The sequence below is a fragment of the Xenopus laevis genome, chromosome 5L (assembly GCF_017654675.1).
Source record: "Xenopus laevis strain J_2021 chromosome 5L, Xenopus_laevis_v10.1, whole genome shotgun sequence".
Taxonomy (NCBI): Eukaryota; Metazoa; Chordata; class Amphibia; order Anura; family Pipidae; genus Xenopus; species Xenopus laevis.
In genome coordinates this window covers 113,217,873-113,237,397 of record NC_054379.1, presented here as the reverse complement: position 1 = coordinate 113,237,397, position 19,525 = coordinate 113,217,873, and the positions used below count along the sequence as shown (strand labels likewise).

The window sequence follows — 19,525 nt, the reverse complement described above, 5'->3', positions numbered from 1 at the left end:
TAAATAATCAATTTGTTTTTTTATATTATTTCCTTTTTCTCTGTATTAATAAAACAGTGCAGAGTATTTGATCCAAACTAAGATATAATTAATCCTTATTGGAAGCAAGGCAATCCTATTGGGTTTATTTAATGTTATTTAATTATTTTAAGTAGACAAAGTATAAAGAGCTAAATTATGGAAAGATCAGTTATCTGGAAAACCCCAGGTCCCAAGTATTCCGGATAACAGGTCCAATACCGGTATTGGTTTCTCTTTTTAACTTTTTTTGTTTGGCCTATCTGTGGATGTCCAGTGTGCCCAATACTTCTTGCTTGTTCCTACATACACAGTTTATCCGCTTCCCTGAGCTGAGGGCCTGGGGCTGGAGCACCTGGGTCGCGCTATCATACTGATGAGTTCTCGACAAGGGTGGATATATTTATGCTTACATATGTATTGGGCAGTATACATGTCAAGATTCTGGCACAAATGCAATCCATGCACTCCTTGTTGTTATGACCCTAATGAAAGCCTATTTTATGTAGTGCCCAATGGCCCTCTTACCTGTGTATTCCTGAACACTCAATGCATAAGGCAATGCCCAAATTAATACTGGCCCAACGGGGATCTGAAAGCCCACAGTCACAGCAGCTTGTATTGCCTGGGATACACTGAACCCGCTGAAGTGCGCTCTCCCCTTTAACTAAGATCTCTTTTGCTTCAGATACTGGAGTGGTAATGGAGACAGATGGCTTCTTCTCAGCTTTCTGCATTGAAATGAGGTTTGAAAATGTTAAAAATTCATATTATGTATAACTTCATAGACAAAAAGTTCTCTACAAATTTGAACCTATTGCCTCTTTATGTTCTTTAGTGTGTCACGGGGCAGGACTTTCGCTGAGAAACTTCCTTTCAGCTGTGCTCTGTTTACCCTGAAAAGGGAATTATCCACCCAACATGCATTGGCATCACTGACAAGCAGTACCATTACCCTGGACTTCTGGAGAATGGGAAAAGGTCCAGATACTGTCAGAAGATCTTTGGAGAAGCCACACACCACACAGACCCAAAAATTCTTATCCTGGTGCCCAGCGATAGAGGAATCGGCCACCTCACAACAAGGGTAAGAAAAATTTCACTGGCACACAGGAGTTGCGATAGCAGGGCAAGCCCTTGCAATTTTATTATGCGATTGTGCAAAGTTTCGGGACACGCCCCTTTGTCAAGTTTCGTGTCCCCGAAACGTTGCACAATCGCATAATAAAATTGCAAGGGCTTGCCCTGCTATCACAGCTCCTGTGTGCCAGATGACCTAAGAAATGTACTTAATTTTAGAGTTTAAAAAAGCAAATACTGGCAATGCAAGAGTATATTAACTGGTATGCACTTCATTTCAGTCTTGACATCCCCCAGCAGTACTATAACTAATGTGAAGGGTAGTTAATTATTAATTATCAGGGGCCCTGATCCAATGAGTTGAGTTGAGAAACTCAACTCAGACGGCAGCGCTTCACAAGTTACCAGGTGCAGCAAAAAAACTCTCCTGGTAACTTTAAGGGTCTGGCCACACAGGCAGATTCGGGGAGATTAGTCGCCAGGCGACAAATCTCCACTTCTTCGCGGTGACTAATCTCCCCGATCTGCCTTCCCCAGGGAAGGCACACAGATCACTTAGTTTTCCGAAGTCGTCCGTAATTGTCTCACGAGGAAACTTCGGGAGCCTTCGGAAAACAAAGCGCTCCGTGCGCCTACCCCCAGGCGATTTACATTTTAGCCGGCGGAAGGCAGGGGAAGGCAGATTGGGGAGATTAGTCGCCGTGAAGAAGAGGAGATTTGTAGTCTGGCGACTAATCTCCCCGAATCTGCCCGTGTGGCCAGACCCTAAGAGCTGAATTTCAGTTTTTTAAACCAGTAATTCAACTCTTCAAGTGCAAGAGAGTGCAATTGAGCTCCGTGCACTACTTTCACGGAGACTATGGATCTCACAGAACACCCCTGGAAAGGTGACCATTGGAGGAAAGAGGCGGCAGCACAAAGCCGCCTCGTGTGGCAGATCAGTAAGAATTGTCCTGTTAATTATATAGGTCATCATTTACACAGAACAGTCTGTACATATTTTACTTACATAATTGCACATTTAGCATCAAGAGATGAAATAGATTAGCTAAGGTAATCACCACTAAGACCAGTGAAATAACATGATATATTAATGGCCACTAATAGTTTATTACAGTGCTGCCCACTTATGGGAAAATAAATGTAATGTTACAAATAATACAATATATGCTTCCTGTGTAAAATAGTCTAAATGATCAGTGCTGTTATTTTTATTCAACATTTTAGTCTAGATGCTAACCTCTGCTTCATCTCCTTTTTCTCTATAAGCCGTGGCAATGCTGGTTTGAACAGCTTTGATCCATGTATGTCTCAGTTTATCGGAGTCGGCCTGCAGTATGCAGCTTCTGCAAAAAGAGGGGTTGAAAATAGAATACATTAAATAAAATGAATAGGCTTTTAGATAGATTTCATAAGAGGTAAGGTCCAAAAAAAATTCCATTAAGTTACACAAGTTCCATCTATTTAAAACAAATGCCCTGTGGAAATTGAAATAACCTGTTGATAATGGCGCTCAGCAGATGTCATATGCAATCACTGGAAAGCATAGATAGCAACATTTTCAGCATACAGATGTGTATTTTTGGTACCTATATTTTGAAGTGATCTATAAAAATTGACCAGGGTCCCCAGAGGGTCACAAACACATTACCCTGTGGGTGATAGGACTTTTACTACAGACCTATAATTATAAACATAAAAAGGGGATGCCTTGAGAAATTTATGAAAACACATCGAGGAGCCTGGTGCAGAGTAGCTGAGCATCCATTTGAAATAATTCAAAATTCCTGCTTAATTATGGATAACTAGGATTCTATGTGTAATAAATCAAAGCATATGGCTTTTGCTGGATATCCAAGTGTGAATTTAGCAAACCTGTACCAAAAGGGAGAAGTAGAAACTGATCTGAACAAGGGCTTGTGCAGAATAAAATACAATATAGACACACGTTTAGAAGTTTATCAGCTTACTTGGTTGGTGAAACCACTTCAAAGCAGAATCGCCTTTCTATGTCTTCGCACTGCTTCACTGTGCAAAGTCGTAAATCCTCAACAACTACAGTTGGGTTATCCTATAACAAAGCACAGACAGACAGAAGTTCTGCAGTGTTTAATGGAGTGTTGTAACTGGATAATAAGTTATATAAATACTTACTCTACAAAATGATCACTTAACATTCTACCTGAATGTGTTACATCATGTCAATTAATGACAACTAACAAAACACACTTAGATACAAGGAGAGTTTTATGAAAACTACTTCTTTCTAGTCTATTTATTCCACATGCAGAATAATTTTCTCTGCAACTCCTCTGTTGTTATAAACAAATACTTGTATGTGTATTGCAGAGAAAATCCTGGCATATACAAACTGACCAGGGTTGTCTTTTGTGTCTTTTTGAATAATTAAGAATTGAGATAACACAATACATACATACATAATGTTGTAAAAATTCTAGTGCTGACCTACTATGCACTACTTTACAGTAAGGAGCAATTTATTAAGGGTTGAATGTAAAATCTGAAATCAAATTTTCGAATTTTTTTTTTTTTTTTTAAGGTCAAAACTCACAAATTCGAATTGTGAATTATCCAAACTCGATTCAAGTTTTAATTCGAATCCATTTCATACTCTGGCCCTTTTAGAACTCCAATTTGACTATTCGCCAACTAGAACTTGCAGAGTTCATGTCTAAGTCAATGGAAGAGGTTCAGGGACCAATTTGGACGTTAGTAGCCTTCCTGACATTCGCGTTTTTTTTCAGAGCAAAAACTCAGATTGAGTTTAGTCGAATTCGATCCAAGTTTCCCAGTCTGTGAAATTCGTCCTAGTTTTAGATATTTGATTATTTTTATAAATAACCCCCAGTCGAATTTCAAGTATATTCAAATTTAATAGAGTTTCAAAACACTCACATGAATTTAAAATTGGACCTTTAATAAATGTGCCTCAAAATGTTTTATCACTCATTTCTTCAACCAGTGGATCCCCCAATATAAATTCTGATTACCACCAACGGTAAATAAACACCTAAATATACATAGATACTGAGGGGTATATTTATCAAAGAGTGAAGTTAATAGTGAAGTTCCACCACTAGAGTGAAATTCCGCCACTCTCCATTAATTTCTATGGGATTTTTATAGGCGTATTTATCAAAGGGTGAACTTTCACTTCAACCATTGATAAATACGCCTTTCAAAATCCCATAGAAATGAATTGAGAGCTGCGGAATTTCACTCTAGTGGCGGAACTTCACTCTTTGATAAATTTACCCCTGAGTCTCCAAGGCAGCAATGTAAATCACAATGCATCTTGAAAGTCATCTTTATTATAAGCATCTATAATAGCATATCCCTCCAGCTAGTGCTAACAAACATTTATCATGAGCTTGTATGTAGGAGAAGGCAGTCAACTTGCACAAAGCAGTAACCATCATAATCCAGCTAGGACTGATCTACTGTTCAGGAAAAGTCTGGCTCACTGCTAACTAATACCCAATCTCACAGATGTGTTTTACCTTAAATTTCTTCTGGTAAACTAGCTGATTATTCTGGATTGAAAACCAGCGTCTGCATGAAAAAACAAAGATAAAAATGGAGTTTGTGTGTCCAGATAAAGTTAAACAAATCAGCATTACTAGACAAAGTTTACTACAATCTTATAATGAAAACGCCACAGGGTTATATGGTGTGGGTATGACACCAGAACAATTATTAGATGGTAATTAAAAGAAGATAATTTGAAATGAATGCTTGTTATTGTGCTGCAAAGTAAATGATCTTCTCAAGCTTTTAAGATGTATAGTTTACTATTATGATTTAGTTTCATTTTTAGTTGCTGTTAAAAATCATTCTACAATAGGAAAACAAATGGCCCACAACTAAGCTGTTAAGAATCATGCAACGTGTGAAATTTCTGACCTATTATAAAGATTATGATACACATAAATTGACTGCACCTAAAAGATGTAAATTGAACCGCAATATTTCAGGGTTATGCCACATTATATAATTACATTTCTGTGGAGCAGGGTTTTATATTACACTTAAAAAGTTAAAGGGAAATTAATGCGAAATGTATTTTTTAATATGTTGTACTACGGGTCTATGAATGTCTATGTGAACATAATAAATTAAAAGTTCTTAATGGTTTTCAAGGCGGTAGCTGTTCGTGGCTTAGCTCCCACCACTGGCACAGTCTCTGGGCTCCTGTGGGAGATGAACAGAGGCAGCAAGGGCGATGAGGGATCAAGAGTTAGCAGATTATATATTTGAAACTACTATGAACTTTAATCAATTACAATTGTAATCCACTAGATTTACAAAACATCTTTAAAAAAAAAAAGAAGATGTTATCCTAGTTCCCTTCTAATGATGGGAATCAGGCTTAACTAGTACAACTTGCTTTTAACAAGGCTTAAAGCGCTAATTGAGTAGGTATGGAAACCCACCCTAAATGGCATTGGGAACCATATTTGTGCCCTGACATGAATAACATATGAACTTTAACCTTTTAAATGCTTAAAAGCCTGTTACCATCAATTGATTCCCTCTGACAGCAAAGGGTGCTCTACAGGTATTCATACACCCGTGATTTCTGCCTGTAAACAGGAATGCGAGTCTTTTTGACTGATAATTATGGGTCCACGGTGTCAAGCAGTGCCTGCCATAGTACAAGTGGTGTGCATGTGGCCATTTTGTTTTCACAACTGCTATTATAATATAAAACATATCACATCATACACAACCACCCCTCCTTTGTATAAATCACATCCATGTTGAGTTAGGGTTCTTTCTCCAGATCTAAATCCTTTCAGCAAGGAGGCTACAGAGAACAAGACCTTTACATCTGGCCTTCCCCAGAACACTATATACAAATTATGAATCAATGCTAAATGCTTCAAAAGGTGTGGTATTTTCTGCTAAAAATGTAAGCCATACTGTTGACACTGGATGGCTTTGAATAAGCCCGGTGGGAGAACAGGCGAAACACAGACCGGCTAGCTAAGATATGGCTTGCAACAACATGTTTTGCACAAATATGACATGTCTCTTTTTTAAATGGGGAGACTGAACTTATACCTGTACCCGAAGCTGCTATGGATGCTAACAACAGTTTGTTGACATGTGCCCTTTAACAACACAGGGATACGTGAATGGTCCACATGAGTGGGTGACATGATTGCATGCTGGTATTAGTGGGTTACATGTTAGCCATTATGTCCATTGGTTATTAGCAACTACTTACTGACACGACAGGAAAGAAGATGAGGTTTCAATACTGGGGCTGTCAGAAGTTTTGACTACATTTTGATGAACATAAGGTTTGAGTAAAACTCTAGCTCAACAATAAGATTGATTTCATAGCAAAATGAGGGTCAAAACTGGAGTCCACAAATAATCATCTTACTTATTAGAAATTTGCATTATTTACAGTTTAAAGGGGACCTGTCACCCAAAGAAAAAATTCCAAATTCTAATCTAGTGTGCTTATTAAGCAAAATAAACTTTACTTATACTATATAAATTATTTAAATCTTGCTTGCAGTCAGCTTTGAAATTGACCACCACAACAAGCAGGCAGCAGCCATTTTGTGGACACTGTTATTAAGATAAGCATTGTAACACCTCGAAATCTTGTTTATGCACCAGAATGGGAACCTGATGCCCATGCCTTTGCACAATTATAGACTGTGAACAGGGAGGGGCAATGCGGGGAGTGCAGCAACATGTAGGCAATGCAGAATGGAAAGTGAAAGTAATTGCCTGCCCCACCTATATGCCTAAGGCATAGAGGAGGGGCAGACAATATATGATGAAGTATGGATGTTTTAATTACAAAAAGAATTTTGGCTTCACATCTAATTTGGAAAGGACTTTTACTATACAGCTTTTTATGTTTGGCTGACAGGTCCACTTTAAGTAAAGCATGAATGGTTTTTATCAGATAAAAACTGCACTAACATTCTAGATATATAAGCCAAACTTCACAAAAGATATGCCTCATCATGAAAAAAGCTTGTTTTTAACAGCTTAACCCATAAAATACTTCACATGTTTAAAACATCTAGTCTACCATTTGCAACATGCATTTGGCACAAAACAGTTACATTAAATAACTTCAAGTTTTCCAAGAAATACCAATAACCTTGTTATTTCAAGGAAAGGATAGCTAACATGCTTAGAGTATCCATGAAAATGGTGTACAGCGCCTTGGATAAACATAGCCTGGTTTAAGAAGCCATGTCAGAAAGGCTAAAGCTACAAGGCTTAACTTCTGGCCTTATACCCAAATGTTCATGTATATTAAATAATGAAATCCAGCATGCCAATATTTATACATCAGAAGTGCAAATATAAGGAGTTTACACACAAACATAAGCAGATTGCTAGCGTGGAAGCTTCAGAATATGAAAGTTGTTGTGAATTTACTCCTGGTTCTTGGAAAGCAGTGCATATTTAATGGAATTCTTTCTGCATATTAGCCTGAAAACGTAATCACTAAGTTTGAAATGGGGAGATTATAATAAACTTGAACCCCAAAAACTGAGAAACGTAAACAAGGGTACTTATAACCCAAATGTTATATGCCTGAGAATACTTTGGAATTGCAAGCACAATTTTCCAAATGAATTATGGGGTTACAAGGGAGACATTATGTAATCTTTATAGTACCTAACACTGCCACATGGTTACTGGTGGAATGTCTGTATATGCAAATCATGTCTAATTTAGCTAGTTTACAGATTATTCTGACTACATTTTTAATATTTGAGTGTTAATTGATACTGAACAACACTGAACGCAATCTATTGGGGTTCTCTTATGGAACCAGGCAAAGATTAACCCAATATTGCAATATTTAGTAAGTAATCAATAGCTGTGACTGTGACTGCAGCCTCATAGCAACAAATCATATGCTACCTAGACTAATAGTTCCATTAATATATGGGGAACACATACACACGACCTTAAGAGTATAATCTTATAAAACAGGAAAGTACATGAAGTGGCAGGATAAGCCAGCCTAATGTGGTGATGTTTCCATATATTATAAATCACAACACCCTTGTACTTATTCAGTTATCCTAGTGATTGGTGTATATGTACAATACAGGTGCAAGAACTAGTGCAAAATAAAAAACAGTGCAAAAAGAAAGGACACTGAAATGGCATAAAGACATACTGTACATTCTGAAGTTCTGGTGAGTACCGATCTACATGCATCTTCATTATAATCCATGGAATAATTATTATCCAGTTAAATTTTTTCACTAGTTCTGGCACCCTATAGTATACATGTGCATCAGTCACTGGGAGAAACCTATTAGAACATAGTGGATGTATAAATGTAAACTTTTTGGAAACAACAAAATAGATGAGGCTATCTTGCGTGTTCTTTCTTTCCTGACCTTTTTTAGACTATTATATCCTTTGGTTGTGTGTGTACTTAGTGAGTCAATATACATTGCCTATATGACCTTAAAGTAACATACAAATATAAGTGGTGCAAAAATTACCAACAATAACCATGACAAAAGGCAAATTGTTTATTAGAACTGGACAATAAAGTGTTGAGGATTGGTAAGAAGAATACTACACCTAAGGAAAGAGAGTTTAGAAGACAAGATTGATTTTTTTCCAATACAATATAAGAAGAGGTTAAACAAATAGCCACAGCAAGCAAAGGAAGAATGGAATTAAAATATGGAAAACATGCAATGGAAAAATCTCTAGAGATGCAGCAAATGTGCTTTCCAGTTTTCCCTTTCTTGAATGTGTATAGCTTACCAATAATAGTGCAATCAACAAGTCTTATAAATATTAATGATTCTGGTAAAGGGGGCTGATAGTATTAGTACCTATTTAGTTAAAAACAGGAATGTCAAAGTGATTACCCTCCAGCTGTTGGGTGCAATAATTCCCCATACTGCTCAGTAAGATGTGCTGCAGTTTAGAACATTTTGGGCAGCTAGTCTTACACTTGACTTTAAATATTTAGCAGATCATGCATAAGGGAGTCCATATGTACAAGTGTTATGTATCCTATATTTTACAATCCTACTATACTTGCCTTGCCCACAAAAAGCATATAGAGAAGAACAGGCAATGATATTTATGGCACATGTAGCAATTCGGTTTTAAGGTGGGACCACTGTGGAGGCTGTCCAAGTATAAATAATTTTGTGGGATTAACATTAATACAAGTTGTGATGTGACATTAATACAAGCAAGTTGTGCGGTGAGAAGCACAACAAATTGCTAAGTGTGCCATAAAAAGAAAGACTAATTGCATCTGCAACTATAATTTCTTTGCCTGACGAAGGGGCCTGTGTGTTCCAAAAGCTTGCAATTGTAACTTATTCAGTTAGCCGACAAAAGGTATCACCAAACTTTACATTTCCTGCATTTTTTCAGTGGCTAACACGGTACAACATCTTAAAACTGCAGATATTTTGGAAAACTATTTCACTTGTAAGTTATTCGATAATAATCTGTAAAACAATGAAGCTTCTACCATACTTCCCATCCCCTGCAGTAGTCGATACGAGATATGTCCATTGCAAGTAATCAAAATGAATGGGTTAATATGGAGAAGAGCACGTGCCAAAAGAAGTCATTGGAGGTTACAAGAGAGGCTGGTTGATACCTGGTGTGGTCTGGCTTTTTCCTGTCATGTAAAAAAATGGGTCAGGATTAAAAAATACTAGAAAAGAGGAGAAGGAATGAAAAGGCAAAACAAAAGTAGCAGCAGAATATGAAATATGGTGGCAGCAAAAGAAATGTTGTCAGCTTTCTACCGGTAATTAGGGATGTAGCGAACTGTTCGCCGGCGAACTAGTTCGCGCGAACTTCGACTGTTCGCGTCCGCCGCAAGTTCGCGAACGTCGCGCGACGTTCGCCAATATGCGTTCGCGTCAAAATCGGTCGCCCATTCGACCATTCGATCGCTAAAATCGAACGATTTTCGTTCGATTCGAACGAAAATCGTTCGATCGAACGATTAAAATCCTTCGATCGTTCGAATCGAACGATTTTCGGATGATCGAAGTTCGCGAACAGTTCGCGAACAGTTCGCAAATTTTGCCGGTGTTCGCGAACGGCGTTCGCGAACACATCGGCGGCGGTTCGCTACATCCCTACCGGTAATATGCATATTAAGTTGCTTTCTTATCCCTTTATTCAGTTTGAAAGGGCATTATTTGAAAGGTGTTATTTGTTGAGAAGAACGGAGTGTTCACTTGAGCTGCCTAATAAATAGCTGCTGCCTAATAAATAGCTGCATCCAAGTATACTGCACAAGCACACTCTGTCCATGCAGTTGGGGAAGAAAAAACAAATGTTACCTGTTCCACGTTTTGAAGGCATTGCTGGCTCGTTTAAAGAGGTATCCTTCCATAACAATCCCACTGGTTGTATCGACATTACATTCCAGTTTGGTGTCATCATCAGCAAAATCCTAATACAGACAGAAAACATATTGAAGAAACTGGACTAGATGGAACTAAAATTGTTTTCATATAAATACGTCCACAAATAATCATAATATTAATAAAAAAGCTCAAGCCAACGCCCACGCCCGATATAAGCTCATTTATAAATAAAATAACTCTTATTTAATTGGATCACTAAAAAATTCAGTAAAATGGAGCGAAAATCAATTGTACAAATATCTGGCTTTCCCCCCCCGAGTTTTTGCCTGAAAAGTTAGGATTTTCAGGCTAAAACCAGCACAGACCACAATAACTTCAAATTGGTTAGGTGCCTCTCTCATTGACGTATACAGGACCTCAACAGTTCTGAGAGGGCAGACTTTTTTTTTTTGCAAAAAAAAAAAAAAAAAAGCTTGATCAGAAAAAATTCAAGTCTAGTAAATAAAACATTTTAAAAACTGAGAAAGCAGACATTTTCTTGCCAAACACTGCTTCATCTACCTGTACCCAGGTAGCTGTACCCAGGAAGCTGTACACAAACAGCAGGGGCAGGCTTTATATGATTGACAGTTAAAATTTTTAAGTTTATATCAGGTATGGAAGTATAAATAAAAAAAATGGGATTTCATGGTTAATTTGAAAATGACTTATTATATAGCTCTTTATGTCTGGGTGACAGGTTCCCTTTAAGGGCCAGTGTCCCAAATTATTTGCATAGAATTAAATCCATTGGTTGCCAATAGGATAAATGGTATGCAAATGAGTGATGCAGGCACCAGGCATATGCTGTAGTGCTCAAAGGGGAACTATGGTGAGAATAAAAGTATAAGATAAGCTTCATTATACTGAAATAAGAAACTTTCCAAGTATAATAAGTTAAAAATTCAGTACCATTTGTGAAATGGTCAAGTTTATCTTCACTAACTCCCTCTCAACATCTGTCTCTCTTCATCTTCTCTTCATAAAATCCCTACTCCACCCTCAATTAAAGACTGACCAACATAAACACCACTATCCAACAATAATAATTCCCATTTCTTTTATGGCCACATTATTTTTACTAGTTTTTGCTCTCACATACTAGCTAGTTCACACTTATTTTGTAAATTATAGCAAGGCACATTTTATGTTTTAAAGCATGTGCCAGGTAGGAAAAGAAAGCTTTGAGACTGTACCTGCATTTTTTTTTTTTAATTTAGGCAAACAAAACCTAATTTAGCTGCTCTGAATGACTACAATGCTTTGGTTGCGTTAATGTACAGAGCCTTAGTAATCAAATATAAATTGTGCTGTGGATCAGATTAATAATTCAGTATATGACCTATTCTATACAAACAGTCAATGATTGGAAACCCAATAGTAGCTAGCAGGAGACAGTAAGACTTATATTATGTTTCTTAGTACTAAAGCTTTGTGTATTAGGTCACTTAACTGAAAAGACAGCAAGCTTCCTGTAAACTGATGCAACATTATCATTTAATAAAACCTGCCAAGCTATTACAGTACCTTTTGCTGAATTGTTGAGTGTTTAATTTCCATATCTCTTTTCTCCTTTGCAGCATCACCAACAAGATTATTTAACTGTTAAAAAATAAAACCACATTAAGTAGTTCATAATCCAAAAACATAGAAACAATTATGATTTAAAAAACAACTAAACCCGCTTACATACAAAAGCCACCTCACCTCTCCCTCATCGCACTTTATTATCTATTACATAGAAAAGGGTTTCTATTTAAAACCCTGAGATAAAACGCAAAGCAATGCAGCAAAGTTCACAGGTGCCATCTTTTGTCCCTTTATGATACTCTTCATGTCTCTTTGCTGACACGGAGCCTGCTGGAGCATGGACAATTGAAGCTGATCTCAGACTAGCTCCAACAATGCATGCTCCGGTGAGAGAGGGGCGAGCCTATGGGGAGGGCAGTTGGGGGGGTTGTAAGTAGGGGGTTTAGTTCTCCTTTAAAAACAGAACAAAAATAAAGAAATAAAAGTACTCTGACAACCAGGAGGAATCCCCATGAGTAAAATTATGTGTCAAACACTGCAAAAAAGCAGCCTCTCGTTTTGTTGTTACTCTCAGCCTGCTGAATCCTGCGTTGTTTAGCTTATCAATGTAAAAGCTTAGAAATGCTGTATTTAATCATTTATGAGTGCTGTCTGAAAATCAAACTAGTTCCCATAACTTGCCATGGGAAGTGGCGACTTGTAATTTGAGCATTTTGATATACAGTTAGGTCCATAAATATTTGGACAGACAACTTTTTTTTTCTAATTTTGGTTCTGTACATTATCACAATGAATTTTAAATGAGACAACTCAGACGCAGTTGAACTGCAGACTTTCAGCTTTAATTCAGTGGGTTGAACAAAAAGATTGCATAAAAATGTTAGGAATTATAGCCTTTTTTTTTTTTTTACACAATCACTTCATTTCAGGGGCTCAAAAGTAATTGGACCAGGCCGGGAAACAGTTATATATATATATAATATAAATGAAAGAATGAGGGGTTATCGCATATAAGGAAAGTAGTGACATGTATCCCCACATTTCATACACTCCCTCATCTGTGCTTCTCTACATGATCGGTTCAGAACCTACCCCTTCAACATTTGCATCCCTTTCACTGTCCCAACTGGAAATAAATCCAGAATGTATCAAAATTAATTTATTTCCTTGGATGTTTACAATAATTAATAAAAGTTCTGGTGAATTGCTACAAAATGTTAATAAGTTTTGTTCTGTTCTTGGCAATTCAAGTTTTGGCAAATGAAAGAATGTAATATTTACCTGTGCACCCAGGTCCTTCATATATGGCTCTAACTCACTAAAAAGATCATAGCCCTGATGGAAGAAGGTCAGGTGGGCACACATGAATGATAACATCTATGATTAACCAGAAGGAGTACACAGTTAGACAAACAATGCAGAAATACAGTGCCAGATGTTGTGATTATATACATCAGGGTTTAATAAATGCTTTTGACCAATTCAAATCAAAAATAGAAATAAAAGGACACGTAGCAAATCCTCATGCTTATTCCTGAATTTACATGTTTGTTTCATGCGCTCCAGGTTTTGCAAAGAGGCCTATACAAACGGAAATTATGTACAGTCGAAGAGAAAAAAAAATCTAAAGAATATCACAAACCCATTCTAAAGGTGGCCATACACGGGCCGATAAAAGCTGCCGACAGACTGTGTCGGCAGCTTATTGGCCCGTGTATGGGGGCCCCCGACGGGCTTCCCCGATCGAGATCTAGCCGAAAGTCGGCCAGATCTCGATCGGATGGGTTTAAAAATCCCGTCGGATCGCGGCCGCATCTGTTCGTTGATGCGGTCCCGCGATCCGACCGCCCGTTTGCCGAATGCTAGGATCCGATCGTTGGGCCCTAGGGCCCACGATCGGATCTGCCCGATATTGCCCACCTCAAGGTGGGCATATCGGAGGGAGATCCGCTCGTTTGGCGACATCGCCAAACGAGCTGATCTATCCATGTATGGCCACCTTTAGGCTGTAAAGGAATTCATTGATATGTATACTCTTTCAGCATGTTTATTAGTTTCATAAACAAGTATGATACAATACAAGTGTAAAAATCCAAATGGCATCAGTTACATCATTCAGAGTAAACAGTAAATTGTTTCAAAGTTCAGACACAAGTTATACATTCCAAAATTGAAAATAACTTAAAATAACACTCAGAGCACACAAAAAATAAAAATAGAAATAAAATAAAAGTAGAAATATAAATAATCCTGGAATTAGACCATATGTATTCAGTGATTTGTATACTAAGCAGCATCAAGAAAGCTCTCTCAATTTTTTTAAAAAAAACCTATGAAAAAAATTATATAAGTTGTAAGAGGTGTGCTTGATTTTGTGTATATTTCACCAGCATTAGACTGGTAAATAGAGAACTCCAAGGAGAATGTCTGTTGTTGTAGTAAGCATGGCTGTGTTTGTGTACCGGCTCAGGAAAAGCAGGATAAACGGATCCCTGGAGTGAATAGAGGAGAGCAGGGTGGGCCCTCCATTCCATACTCCATTGAGTGTTTTGCAGCTACCTAGCTAGAGGTAGCTATCCGATTAGGCTGCAGATGAGCTGCAGAAAAAAGAGGTGTGTGACTACACCTCACTGCCCCTGGATACCTCCTTGTGCTAGAGGAGGGTGAGTGACCCTGAAGATTTCTTGTGCCAGAGGAGGGTGTGAGGCCATTGGACACCTCCGTGTGCTGGAGGGAGGTGTGTGTGAGTAGCTGGGAAGAAGAAAGTACTGGAGGAGGGTGAATGGCCTTGGAGACCTCCATGTGCTGCATAGAGGTGTGTGCTAGTAGCTGGGAAGTAGAATGTGTTCAAACAACTGATTAGTATACACTAATATGAGTGTAAAAGTGGGACTGCTAATCCTGTGTTAATGGTGTTGGTTCTGTTCATAATAAAAGCCATATATTTCAATTCAAAATCGGGAGTCCACACCGCTATTCAGCCAGGCCTAAGGGACTCGCCCCAGTCCAAAAAGGCAATCAACTGCAGAAAAGTTTATATCAAAAAACGATATAAGTCCCAAGGCCTCTTCAAGTAAAAAATATTAATTTATTGTTATTCACATTAAAACAGTAACTAGTACATACTACCCCACATACCCCACCTTACGCGTTTCGCACCCTCCGGCGCTTAGTCATAGGTGTATCTCACCTATGACTAAGCGCCGGAGGGTGCGAAACGCGTAAGGTGGGGTATGTGGCTGCATAATAAAAGCCAGCCAATCTTCACTGAACTCTTACTCTTAAAGGTGGCTTGGGACTTATATCGTTTTTTGATATAAACTTTTCTGCATAATAAAAGCCAGCCAATCTTCACTGAACTCTTACTCTTAAAGGTGGCATCAGACTCCTTTATATATATATATAAAAGAAAATTACAGATTTGCAATATGGAACACTGACAGCAATGTGCTTGGGAAAAGAAATTGCAAGAGACTGTAATGTTTCCCCATTTACGCATAGCAACATCACAAAAACATTAAAAAAAAAAAAACAACTGTATATCACCAAAAAGCTAAAAATGGTTGATGGGATAAAAAGGATTTTCCCTTTAAACCACAGTTGTCAGAAGAAACTCCAGACTTTGCTTTCTTCTGTGCCACAACATTAAATTTGTAACGGAGAATAAATTCGATCTTATCCAAGAAAAGAAAAGTGTGCCCCTTGGTACTGGGAAGAGAAATTATCAAACTTACTACAGAAATTGTTACAGATTGCTTCATCTCCTAAACCATCTGGGAAGCAAAACCAAACTAATATTTCTAAGGTGCAGAGGTGCTCCCAATCATTCTTGGGGATCAGAAAACTATCAATACTGCTCATGAAGATGGGTACCAATACTTGACAAGATCTGTAAAGTGTGGCCAGCTCAATTATCACAAAGACCCAGATGTACTAAAGAGCAGAATTAATTATTGCTTTATTTAATGCTTAGTATTGCTTAGTTCATATCTCTGAGATAATAATATGGTAAATAAGTATTTTAATTAAAAAAATAATAATGCCAGCTCAGACCAGGAATTATACAGGGAAAATCTTCTTTTATTTATAAAAAAGCTACCATTCTGCACACTCAGATAGATAAATAGATAGACAGATGAAATCTCAGACAGAAATTAATTGTACTACATGGACTGGGTTTGAATAAAGTTTTAATAATTTTTTTCTCACTTAAAATTTAAATTCGAGTATGATATTGTAAAGAGTATTTTAATAAAATTTGCAATTTTAGAATTATTTACATTTTAAAGTTCAGCAAGTCAAAGTGAATTTCAAGTTCAGCTTCCCATTTACACCTTTCAAAATGAATTTTATAGTCTGCTAGTAAAACTCCCTTGAGGTCACCTGGTCAAAATATGGCCTCTGCCCCTTTTCTTTAGCGACAGTATTCAGATTACATGGGGAAGTAGCAATTTTTGGTTTACACTGAGGGCAGGCAGGGGTGGCAGTAGCAAGAATACACAAAGTAAGGTGATGTCAATGTTGGCACAAGGTTTACAGAGGGAGTGTTAATGTTAGGCTTATAAAGAGTTGCAAAAGAAAGCAGGCTAAGAGGGGTGGAAGCCGTGAAAGGTTTATACGAGTGATGGCATGGTTTGCAACTCTGAGCTTAGGGGTAAAGGGAGAAATGCTTTTTACTTTATTATGATGTAGAAATTCATATTCTGAGAGAACTGACTTTCAGCTTTTATTATTTAAATTACTTATTTTGTTCAGCAGCTCTCCAGCTTGGCATTTCAACAGCTATCTGGTTGCTAGGGTCCAGTTTACTCTAGCAACCAGGAAGTAGTTTAAATGTGAGATGGAATATAAATAGGAAAGTGTATTAATAGAAAGAGAAGTAACGAAAAAGTAACAATAACAATAGAATTGTAGTCTCACAATAGTTTTTGGATTCCAAGGACAGCTTTTCCTTTTATAGCTTGAATGGCTGCCCCCATGGCTACAGAAAGCCTATTTACATATACTAGTGTTGTCTTTTTAAAGCAACACATTTACCAACGTATAGCAACTGTACATTGATTGTTAATTAGTTTAAAATGCTTTTACCTTATGGTGTTACTGTTCCTTTAAAAGGTTGCTAAGAAAAGGACAGTTTGCATTCATACCAGTCAGTTCTTGTTCTTTACAATAGGGTGCTATTCCAGACTGCCTGTGGCAACAGTGTGGTAAACCATGGAACAAAACTCTAAATTAAGTGCACAATTCCTCTTTGTGCGCTGTTTCAGTCAAACGTTGCTATACACATATATGAAGCTATGTACATAATCTATTTTGTTTAAATATACACAAAATACAGCATGGAACCTATGCTGTTTATACTTACAGACTTCAAAATTTCAGACCTTCGTTTTGATTGGAGTACATTTATCTACAAAAAAGATAATTTCAAAAGTTAAAAAAGGGAGTCTGAAGTCAATACATATATTATATATAATGCATTGAAAATTCCCTTAAAACTGAAATAAAATGTTAATCTTTCAAAACATTTAACACTATTAATTTAATTCATCCGTGGCGATTAAAAATATTCACCAAACTGTAAATTATGCTTTTATCACAAATAGTTTTTCTTTTCTAGATATACATATGTTTCATGCTTTCATTCTAACATTTTGTTTCCTAGTGCAACAAACAACGTTGAGTGTCATAGTTGATGACACATGCTGGAAGCTAGAGCAGTGGAAATCTACTAGAGACTCACATCATGACTGTGTTGATTGTAGCCAGGAAACAAAATGTTAGGTTGGAAATCTAACTAACAACTGATAACTATATCAACAACTGTTAAAAAAAACAAAAAAAAAAACACTATTTCCAAATCAGATGTATTTAACATCCACTAAAAGAAGAAATCTGCAGGCATGAATGGTAATTCCTATTTATGTATCTGTTATTTACCCCTCCCCAGATTATAAGATCTTGCCAATAGGAAACTCCTGACTGCATAATGAATTTTTCAGTCCTATTCTAGTTCTGTCAAGCCTGCATTTGTTTGTGACAATTTAAAAAAAATTGGCGACATGTTCATGCAAAGCCATACAAAAATGTGTAATTCACCAAGATACAAAAAGTTCTGTATGCAAAATAATTTTTATAATCATAAACACTGGAAAAAAACATGAATTTTTTTCCCACAGTTTTTTTCAGCAAAGCAGGTTTTTTTATCCACCTAAAATTGCCAAGATTTTAATTTAAAAAATTGCTGAATTGTATTTAACAATACTGCAGGAGTCATTTACTACCACAAGAGCAGTTTGTTGGAGCAATTTTGCCTCCTGCTGGACCCAATGATGCAGAAAAACCATGGAGCCGCCACCACCACCCACGGCCAGGTGGTAGCTCTAGTGTTCCTTTAGCACCCTGTATCAATAGGCGCAGTGCACAAGCATCTAAAGAATTGGGCACACTTTCATAATGAACACCATAAATTAAGCCTTAGAAAACATTGTTCACCTGTTCATATCTCAAACAAACTGCTAGAGGGAAACCAGCATTGTGTCACTGTATGTAGCACAGTATGAACTGTTTATCTTAAGAGTGGTCCTGATAGCTTTCACTGTCTCCTGCTGTATTCTGCCTCCCCTATGCTCCGTGTGTGCCATAGTCTGCATTCCCTATGCTCCCTGTGTGTGCCATACTCTGCCTGCCCTATGCTCCGTGTGTATGCCATACACTGCCTACCCTATGCTCCCTGTGTGTGTGTGTCATACTCTGACTGCCTATGCTCCCTGTGTGTGTGTCATACTCTGCCTGCCCTATGCTCCCTGTGTGAGTCATACTCTGCCTGTGTGTGCCATCCTCTGCCTGCCCTATGCTCCCTGTGTACAGAAGGTATGATTTAAAAGGGAGTGGTCAACATTGACTTCCATTATCTGCCCTCTACCATGTAGGCCAGAAAAATTCAGGCCCTTTGTACCATACAGAAGTTGGACAGTGCTGATATAGACCATATGTGAACCAGGTCAATTGTGTTACATTTTTTAATGTAAGTCAAATCTGTTTGTTACCTGTAGAACATAATCCAGAGCAATGTGTCTGAAGCATTTTCGTGTTGCTACCAAAATGTTGGTTGCTTCTTCTACCTCGTGTTGTTTGGTTCTTTGAGCCTGTGCATTTTTCACCAAAGCATTTTCTTTTTCTTCACTGACCTTATCAAATTGCTTTTTGGCATCTTTGAATTTTTTAAGATCCCTAAAAAAAAGATGAATTTGCTTAAACAGAGGCTTATTTACATAAAACTATGTACAACTTCTGAAGGCAAAGCACATGTTTTATTGGTGCAAGATAGCAGTTTATTATATTTAAAAGGATTCAAAACCCTTTAATTTGTTGGTGCTACTATTGCTGAATAGCAATGGCACACAATAACTACAGACAGGGAGTGTGGGAGATCACTTAAAATCACTCCCCATAAATTTCTCCAGCAAGTTTCTGACAAT

The 19,525-nt window shown here is 37.5% G+C and overlaps 1 protein-coding gene across 4 annotated transcripts in view; it reads right to left on the bottom strand.

The window, feature by feature from the left end:
* acap2.L (ArfGAP with coiled-coil, ankyrin repeat and PH domains 2 L homeolog) overlaps nucleotides 1-19,525 on the bottom strand; it is a 56,863-nt gene that overhangs the window by 19,168 nt on the left and 18,170 nt on the right. For 3 of the 4 annotated variants that reach the window (XM_041563303.1, XM_018261771.2, XM_018261769.2), the window contains exons 6-15: nucleotides 19,094-19,277; nucleotides 17,410-17,454; nucleotides 13,326-13,421; nucleotides 12,042-12,116; nucleotides 10,449-10,561; nucleotides 9,752-9,772; nucleotides 4,620-4,671; nucleotides 3,069-3,169; nucleotides 2,339-2,444; nucleotides 547-749 (exon numbers count right to left, since the gene is read on the bottom strand). In XM_041563303.1, the coding sequence (XP_041419237.1) occupies nucleotides 547-749; nucleotides 2,339-2,444; nucleotides 3,069-3,169; nucleotides 4,620-4,671; nucleotides 9,752-9,772; nucleotides 10,449-10,561; nucleotides 12,042-12,116; nucleotides 13,326-13,421; nucleotides 17,410-17,454; nucleotides 19,094-19,277 (996 nt within the window). The remainder of the gene's footprint in view (nucleotides 1-546; nucleotides 750-2,338; nucleotides 2,445-3,068; nucleotides 3,170-4,619; nucleotides 4,672-9,751; nucleotides 9,773-10,448; nucleotides 10,562-12,041; nucleotides 12,117-13,325; nucleotides 13,422-17,409; nucleotides 17,455-19,093; nucleotides 19,278-19,525) is intronic. The other variant, XM_018261770.2, reaches the window with a different exon arrangement.